This window comes from Myotis brandtii, unplaced genomic scaffold, assembly GCF_000412655.1.
Source record: "Myotis brandtii unplaced genomic scaffold, ASM41265v1 scaffold686, whole genome shotgun sequence".
NCBI classification, from domain to species: Eukaryota; Metazoa; Chordata; class Mammalia; order Chiroptera; family Vespertilionidae; genus Myotis; species Myotis brandtii.
The window spans coordinates 3,960,603-3,970,696 of NW_005370683.1; the positions used below are offsets into that span (position 1 = coordinate 3,960,603).

Below are 10,094 nucleotides of genomic sequence, written 5' to 3' on the forward strand. Positions count from 1 at the left end.
AGCATACACCTCTCTTATTATTGTGTTGGAGTGATGGTCAATTTGCATACTGGTTATGACTAATTAGAATATCTGGTCGTGACTAATTAGCATATCCAGGCTAATTAGCATATCCCTCTCTTATTATATAGGATATCCACCTATTTTATATGAAACAGCCTAAGTTTCTAGTCTATAATCACTAAGTGATGATGAATAGACTAGAATAATAAAAACATTCCTAAAAGGCAACAAATTTTCACAACACGAGCAACATTAAATAATTAGCTGGTTGGCAACAGATCAGATCCTATGCATTTTTTGAGGCCCAAGTACAAACTCACAGTTAAAAGGAACATTGGAACTAACTTGCAGGCTGAAATCTGTACTTAGACCAGTCTTTTAAACTACTTACCCATATTCTGAAGACACCTAAAGAATTTCTCAGGAGAATAAATATCTAGATGGTGCTCTCTGCAAGAACAGTCTTCTAAACCAGCAAATAGTGTTTTTCTGATGCCACTGCAATGCATCTATGGCCCTCAGTTATATTCCTGACCCTATCCCCCTTCAAGAAATAATTTTTAAAAAATCTGAGTGTGCATCTTGCTGATGCTCATGAGATAGAACCATCCTAAAAGGGAACGGAAGAGGTACTAGTTTATTGAAAATGATCTCCACTTGGAATTGTCTCAGCTGAATACTCTATGTCAAAGCATGACCAGGAAAAGAAAATGTAGTCAAACTAAGAGGCAACCTAAGCCTCCATTCCTTATAAGCCATTAACCAAGAAATCCCAGGTGTTCTGGGGGTTCATCGGAATCATTTTTCAGAGGATGAGATTGTATAGGGGTTTCTGACTTTCCATGGGAGCTACAAAGGTATCATTGGAAATCGCAGCCTCCATTCTTACAGCATAGAACCCCATTAGAATTTTTATTAATGTAGGAACAGATAGAAGAATCCCAAATTTTTACACATGTACACAAACACACACACACACACACACACACACACACACACACACAAACACCTAAAACAAAACAACAACAAAAAACTATGGATCTCAGAGAAAAAGTTTTTTAAATCTTTTAATTATTAAGCAATTTTCACATACCACATTCTCTGCTGGAGCTCTGAGCTATAAGGGCAAGAAATGAGTTGGTATTACAAATATTTTTGGGAGTCGCCCATAACCAGCAGCCCTGTAGGCCCTCCCATAGGATGGTAGAGGACAGTACCTGGTCATGTATAAGATAACAAGGGATAGAGGCCAGAAGTGCTTGCCATGTAATCCAATACAGTAAATGAAATAAAAGAATTCACAAGTTCTAGTTCTTTGCTTAGTCTGTTGATCTGTGCAGCCTGTCTGACCTAACATAGATCACAAAAGAGCCAGAGTTAGCATTTCGGGGATAAAAATTACACTAAAATATTTTTAAAGACATAAAGGTGCTAATCATTTAATTGAAGATGGACTTTTAGATGCACTAAGTGGAATGGAGAGAAGGCATATTACTGAGGTGACAGAAGGTACTTACACGTGCCCCAGCTCGTGGGCTATGGTAAAGGCGGCGCTGAGGCCATTTTCTTCACTAATAGAACAGCTCCGTAAAGGGTCACACAGGGTGCCTAATTCTGCCAAGCCTGAAAAATTTCACATTCATATTTCATCAAAACGGGAAATACCAAATCATAAAGTAAGAATTCAATTTTAAAGCATTTACCAATGGCATTACTACCTAGAAATGAATGCAGAGTGACTGTTAACAGTGCATGAACATTTTATAAGGTAAAGAAGGAAAAAAATGATTTGTCTGAGTTTGTCTTTTACAGAAATTCTTGGATTCCTTTACTAAAGAAAATAATCTAAAAATATGGGCGATCAAACAATTTTTCTAAAACAGGAAAAGAAAAAAAATTATTTGTTGTAGGAAGGATAAACTTTTAGACCCATATTAGTGTAGACTGTAAGAAAGGCAATGAATGAAATTGGTAATAGGATAACTGGTAAAGAAAATAGCATGGGACACAATAATTTATAAATTATCTATAATTTCCTTAAGTTTTCAAGCAGCATACAATTATTCAATTACCATGATTACTAAATGAGTGAATACAGGGTGGGGCAAAAATTGGTTCACAGCTGTTCATATGAAAAATACAATAATTAATAAATAGCAATACAAGAATAAACTGTGTTTAATGTATTCACAACTGTAAACCTACTTTTGCCCCACCTGGTATATGTTACAAGCTTAGAATGGCACCTAGCATTTAATATCTATATATCTCTATCTATTTTTCTATATATCTCTATCTCTATCTATATATCTACATCTATATCTACATATAAAAGCCTAAGCGACCATTATGACCTAATGACCAGAACAACTGGTCTACCAGTCGTTATGATACACACTGACCACCAGGGGGCAGATGCTCAATGCAGGAGCTGCTGTGACACACACTGGCCATTTACTGAGCAATGGCATCGTGGACCTGGTACCCACAAAGCAACACTCGGCCTCCCCGAAGTGGGACACAGGCCCCACCACCACCCTGGAGTGACACCCCATTAAATCGCAGCCGACGCTGCTGAGACCCCATGGCACAAAATGCAGCCCACAGCCCAGCCCAGCCTGGAAATGGTCGCTGTGGGTGCCGGGTAATGACATCACGTAGCAACGCCCAGCTTCCTCTCCCTAGTGACTAGCCTCCTTGGAGTTTCTTCAGCCCAAGAACACGACTTGCTTTATATCCTGGTGGAAACATTTTACACTTTAGCCAAATGTCTGTGAAGTGTTTTCCCGTGCCTCATCTCCTTTGATCCTCACAGAAGTCCTGGAGTAGGTAGATAGGAGACTCGATGGAATCATATTTTCTTTTCATTAGCCGGAAAAGGGAGATTTAGAAAGCTTAGAAACTTGACCCAACTGAAAAGAAGAAATGGTGGACCTTGAAAATGACTTCAGGTTTTGTTACTGCGCAGAATATAGTCAAACCCTGCTGCAGTTAAATATTTTACCCTTTGTTCTCCCTGTGTGATCTACAATAATAATCTGCTTTGTGTTGATATTACTGCTGTGTTGCTGACAATTACCTGAAAGAGAAGTTGGGGTGCTTCACTGGGCTGGAAAAAGTTTAGCTACATCAGAAAGCAGATCTAATTAAGCAAGTTTATTCTATATATATAAAAGGCTAAGTTGACTTGCTCATGCACGATACAGATAAAGCTCACTGGTGCTAATCACATGCGTGTGTTTCGATCTGTCATATCGATCGTGAATTTGGTTGACAATTCTATTATAAAGAGAGAATAGCCATATTAAAATATTTCTTCTAATTAATTTTCTTTCAATGTGCATGAATTCATGCACAGGGCCACTAGTATGTTAAATAAAACATGATTATTGCAAGAATTATTGCAAGAACTTAATTTTATAACTATTTCAGCAATGGAAAATGTATCATATATTAGCACCTATTCATGCTTATATAAAGAACTAGAGGACCAATGCACGAAATTCATGCAAGAGTAGGCCTTCCTTCCCCCCCGGCTACTGGCACTGGCTTCCCTCTGGCACCTGAACCCAGGCTTCCCTCTGGCCGCCATTAGGCAACCAGAACCCAGGCTTCCCTCCAGCCACCAGCAGGCACCCAGGGCACGGGCTTCCCTCACAGCCCCAGCTTCATCTGGAAGGACGTCCAGTTTAATTAGCATATTACACTTTTATTATTATAGATAACACGCAACGAATGTGTTGCTGAAAGATGAAGGTAGTATGAACTGGCTGACACAGTAATTCCAGTTGATAGAGTCCTTTAAAAATAAACTAGAATGAGAAATTCAAAATAAGAGTTCATTACAACAATCCATATTCTATCAATCAAGCTCTATTTCATTTATTTTTAATTTAACATAATACCTTGGTTTTTGCTATTACTATCCTTCAATATTTGCTTGTAAATTTAGCTTCTCTCCTACAATGATTCCTTTCATAAAGAATTTTTCATTTTTAACCAATTTCTTACTGTAACGTTTTTGCATTTAGAAATGTCAATATAGACTTGATTTGTATTATCTATTGTGTTTAACTTTCTACTCCTATGTATTCCTTTATTCATAAAAATTCAAAACAGACATTTCCCCACATTTAAAGTAAGTATCCCAACAATTAGAATGGCTTTGTTGGGATTTAAAAGAAATAGAGGTTAAACTGAAGAATCTAAAAATGCTGGAAAAAATCAGACTGAGTTCATTCGCCAACACTTTTTTTAACAATAAGGAAAGAGCCCTAGCCAGTTTGGCTCAGTGGACAGAGCATCTGTCTCTCCCTCCCTTCTACTCTCTCTAAAAATCAATGGAAAAATATCCTCAGGTAAAGATTAACAACAACAACAAAACAATAAGAAAAGATCTGCTCTCTTTCTGACCCTTTTCTGGCCAAAAAAAAAACTTACTAGGGCAAAGCCCCCACCACCACCAAAGAACGTTTTCTTAGAATCAAGACCAAAAGCAAGGAAGAAAAAAATAAATAAAATGTAGCTAAACTGTCCAAAGAATGAGGGAAATTCATATTGTATGTGAAATTCTTTAATCAGTTTTAGTCAATACTATATTTCTCCTTTGTCAGAATAAGTTATAACTGAACAAATTTTTCCATAAATTTCTGCTGTCCTCCCTGTCTTCATTAGTATTTTCAATCTGTCAAATGGCTCAAGTTCCAATATATTTATTTTCAGGGACATGGAGATATTTGGAACACGATATTGTCTCTGTTACCACTCAAACTTTGTTTCATGCTTAAGGATATATTCTAATATGGCCATTTTAGTCACATAATAGACTTGTGAAAATATGCATTGCATGTGAATAGAAACCACATTCAAGTATGCCCATAAACAGTCAAGACCAACAAAAATCGAACTGAATGTATAGCATTGTGATACCAAGCTACTTGTTGATGGTTTTTGCCTAGATCCACTCAAGCTGGTATTGGGTTTTCTAAAAGTGGCCAAAGATAGAATAAAGTAGCATGGGCCCAAATTTGATACAGGCTCCCTTGTTTGTTAGTGCAATAAGCTGCACAGAGTCATCTAATCCAGCCATCTTGAACAATAACTACCATTTTCAACACACTTTGCAAAACAAGCTCAGAGACTGGGGCAACAGTACTTGCAAAAGAAGATATAGCAATTATTACCAACATTCTGTATTTATCTTAAGAACTATCCTTAGTTTGTTGTTTTTTCATATATTTTAGATGAGAACATAAAATACTATATATTGTGTTAATACAAGATGGGCAACCCTGGGAAAATCATTTGTTCTCATCTATAAAATTGGAATAGTTGTTCTTACTTCATAGATTTGTTGTAGACATTAAGAGTTAAATCATGTAAAATTTAGTATTGTATATAAAATCCATTCGGATATATCAGTTATCATTATTATCATTACCCTTCCCTCAATAGAATAATAAGAACACTCTATTTTCAGTTTACGTTTCTAAATGTCACTATGATTGATGTGCATTGGGGAGGCTGGAAACTACCAAAAAAATGAATGGAGACTAGAAGACTACCCACTTCTACATATATAGTTCAGAATATCTAGCATTAAATCATTTAAAAAAACAGTAAGATGTGGCAGACATTTTCATATTTAACTTTTAGTATAAAGATGTGAAAATAGGACATAGATAATATGAAATATATTTATGGATTCTTGTTAGATTGACTGATAAAATACTATACCTAACATAGCCAGAGAATAGTTTTCAGAGAGAAGAGAACAGGGTCCTGTTGTAATAATTACAGTAGCGGTTATCTATTTTCACATTTATAGAAGATTACAGTTTCTTAAGAGTCCTCCTAACACAAAGAAACTAGATCATTAATAAAAACTACGTTTTAATGAATACTGACTTGACATGTTTTACAAGAATGATCAAGTCTCAATCTCCAAAATCTAACATATATTGTTCCGCTGCCCCTCTCTCATACAATATGCATGCATACACACACACACATTTATACCTGAGCTAAATCTTAAGGGGTAAGCAATGGATAGTAAGGATAGAAGATACTCTGAGGGAAAATACTGATAAAAGTAATATGATCCAGAGACTAAGAGCTTGGTAGAAGAAGCCTCAAGGTACAGTAACTGATCCTGAGTTTTCCACATCAAGTCAAGGACCCTGGTTAGTAGCACCCTTTGGGTAACAGCAAAACACCAGAAAATACTCTCTGAAAGAAAGTACATTCTTTTTAAGCAGTTCACCTCTAATCTCATGGATTAATATTAAGTAAATATGAGCTCACAATCAAAGATTGCCAAACATACAAACAAGTCAACACAAGAGAAAGCAGAAACCACATATTTGGCCTTCAACTGTTTAAGATATGGGAACTGTCAGAGATGAATATACTATTACTCCAAATGAAACGTTTAAGTAAACATGAAAGGCAATTACAAATATGAACAAATATAAAAAGAATGTAAACAAAATGAACACAGATTTTGAATAAGAGCTAACTAACATCTGTTAAATTGAAAAACATATTAAAATGGAAAATTCAGAGGATGGTTGAAATATCAAATTAGAAGCAGACGAGAGAGAAATACTAAAATGCATGTTAGAACTGCTTGAATGAAACATGAGGAGAAAAAGAAATGAAAGCATGGGAAACAGTATGAGAAGACCTAATACAAATGTAATTAGGGTCCCATGAGAGAGCAGATCGAATATAAGGACACATTTTGAAGGAAAAGAAGGTTGGGAAATTTTCAGAGTTGAAGATATTAATCAATGGATATAGGAATCACAACATATCCCAAGCAGAATAAATAAAAAGAAAATTATATTAAGAAACAATTTTAATGAAACTGTGTCATATCCAAAACAAAGAGAAGATCTTAAAAGCAGCCAGAATAAAAAACAAATCACCAAAAATCTACAACTAAACAGACTACAGATTTCTCAATAGCAAAAGCCAAAAGCTAATACAATTACAAATTCAAAAAACTGACATAGAATAACTGTCGACCTAGAATTGGTACTAGAAATACATATGGGTAAATTAAAGAAACTTCCAGAATAAATAAAATAGAGAATTTTTCACTAATATATCTTCACTAAAGGAACTTTTAAAGTCCATAATTCAGAGCGGAGGGGATGAAATTATGAAAAAATTGTAAAGGTGGGCACAAATTTTAACAAATATTAAATACAAAACATTACCCTTTAATACACAAAGTTTACAAAGTGATATAAAATAGACATTATCATGTAAGGTAGAAGAAAGTTGAACAAAGTTTAAGTGATCTAAGATATCTGTTTAGGAGACAGCTTTAGACAATGTTAAATATGTTAGTAAAAAGCCAGAGTAACCTCAAAAATAATAAAATAGTATATACAATTTCAACCTGCAAAGAGAACAGTAGAATAAAAAAACTGATTTAAAAATGTAATTACCCAAAGGAGGCCAAAAAAGTGAAGGTAGGGAAGGGAAACACAGTACAAAATGGAATAAACAGAAAGAAAATCAAAAATATATATATATATGTCAATATATAACAATAATTACAATTAGTGTAAATGGACTAATTTTGCCAGTTAAACAGATTATAGACGTTATTTTTAAAATCCAATTATATGTTGTTTTCAAGCAAAACACCTAAAGTAGGGCACTGGGAAATTGGAGGAACAGATATATCCAGCAAATACTATATAAAAAGTTGGGGTCACTATACAATTGTAAAAGGCTCAATTCAAACTTATATGTACCAAAAACATTCACCTGAAAATGGATGAAATGAAAAATTGTAATACTATATGAAGAGTACAGATATATACTCATGTTTCAAGTTATATACTCATGTTTCAAGCTAGTTACCAATAAGCAAAAAATTAGTAAGTATACAATTAAGCAACTTTGATTTAACAGACATAGAGAACCCTGTGTACCATAGTTAGGGAATATACATTCTTTTAAAAAATACATAGAGCATTTTTTAATTGACTACATAATAGACCACAAAGGTAATACCAAAAGATTTCAAAGAATAGGTTTTATATAGATCATGTTGTCCAACTACAATGACATTAAATGCGAATTTAATATGAAGAAAATTTTAAATGCTTTTCTAAATAAGTCAAAGAAATCATGATAGAATTTACACATACTTAGAATTTTTTAAAATTTAAATGACATGAAAAATATCTATCAAAACTTGTGGGACACAACAACATGATACATTAAAGTAAATCGATAGTTTTAAATAATAAAATTAGAAAAGAAAATAGCCTGGATGCTAACCAGCTAAGCAGACAATTTACATTACAAATAGAACAGTAGGAGTAAAATTGGAAAAAAAAATAGAACAGAAATTAATGAAGTAAAAACACAGAGCCTTGGCCAGTATTTCTCAGTGGTTAGAGCATCAAAAGAGTGTGATTCCCAGTCAAGGACACATACCTAGGTTGCAGGTTCGTTCCCAGGGCATGTGCGGGAGGCAACCAATCAATGAGTCTCTCTCACATTGATGTCCCTCCCCCCCCCCCCCCCCATCCCCTCCACCTTCCTTTCTCTCTTCTACTCTATCTAAAAATAAAATAATGGGAAAATATCAAAATATCCTCAGGTGAGGATTAATAACAAGAACAAAACAGATAAAAAGCCAACTATTGTGTTGTTTTTTTACAAAGACAAGCACGACAGACAATATTCATTAGTAATCATTGAACTGAAAATTATTACTGCAATAAAATATATTATATTCAGATTGGCAAAAATAAGCAATCTGAACATAGCTTGTGTTGATAAGGACATAATCAAAAGGAAAGTTCATATACTATTTATAAAGGTCTAAATCAGTAAAACTACTTTAGAAAATAATTTGGTAAATCTTATAATAATTGAACATTAGCACATTTACTGACATAGCAATTCTAATCATAAGACTATACCCCAGCTCTTATAGTAAAGTCTGTAATAGATCACAGTTGGAATCAGGCCAATCCACTAACAGGTATAGGACAAAATATTATACAGCAGTGAAAAGGCATGAACTACTACTACAAAGCTCAAAAAGAAGCAAAACCAAACAATTTCTTTTAGGAACACATTTACATATAAGTTAATAAAACTTTTTCAAAAGATGGAAGGAACTGGCACATACAAATTCACTTATTGGCTACCTCCTGGGAAATGCAAGGGGCCGGAATAGGACTTAGCACAGGCCATACAGCAGTGTTGATGAAATACTAGCTCTTAAATCTGGTGGTGGGTTCATGGCTATTTATTTTATTATTTTGCTTTAAATTTGCATATAGGTTACTAAGTATTATTTTGCATGAATAAAATATTATAGATTAACCAAAGAACTTGTATGTGTATATGCATAATCCATGGACACAAACAATAGTACTGTGAAGCCCAGGGGTGGGGGGTACAGTATAGAAAGAAGTCAATGCGGGAAGGGGAAAGGGGACATCTAATAGTTTCAACAATAAAGATAAATTTAAAAAATGTATTATAAATGAAAACACTTAAAATATGTCAAGCTCTGCACAGCAATTGATATTTAGTAATTGGCATATATTAGTTCTTATTAGTCTTTAAAATTTATAGAAGCAGAATCAAATAATAGTGACAACTATAATCATTAATCAAGATAATTGATCAAAATGATTAAAATGTAAAATAACCTAAACATCACCTTAAATAATTCAGTAAACAATTATATAGGCTATACTTAATTTACAAAATAACTTACCTAATGTGTCACATTTCTCTCTAGCTCCACAAATGTCTTCCCTTAAAAAAAAAAAGATTTTGAAGCATTTTCAGAAAATATTTTTGCAACAAGCCAAAACAAAGATAAACAAGCTTGTAACTATTACCACAAACCAACTTCTAAAACCCAGTTCTTAATACGCTCTCAATAAGTTTAAACTTAAGAGCTGTGCATAGCAGTAAGAAATGGGTGCTATATAAAAGTGATGGCTGTAAATAGTTGAAGCTTAACCAAGTTCTAGGAAAAACTTTTTAAGTGTATTTTTCACCTCTTTGCTTTTACTTATACAGTATATGTAATACTAGAGGCC

The 10,094-nt window shown here is 34.0% G+C and overlaps 1 protein-coding gene across 1 annotated transcript in view; it reads right to left on the bottom strand.

Annotated features, from left to right (window-relative positions):
* ADAMTS20 (ADAM metallopeptidase with thrombospondin type 1 motif, 20) overlaps positions 1-10,094 on the bottom strand; it is a gene marked incomplete at its 5' end in the record, with an annotated part of 169,537 nt that overhangs the window by 103,866 nt on the left and 55,577 nt on the right. Inside the window, 2 exons of the mRNA XM_005881718.2 lie at positions 1,521-1,626; positions 9,764-9,804. Coding sequence (XP_005881780.1) covers positions 1,521-1,626; positions 9,764-9,804 — 147 coding nt within the window. The remainder of the gene's footprint in view (positions 1-1,520; positions 1,627-9,763; positions 9,805-10,094) is intronic.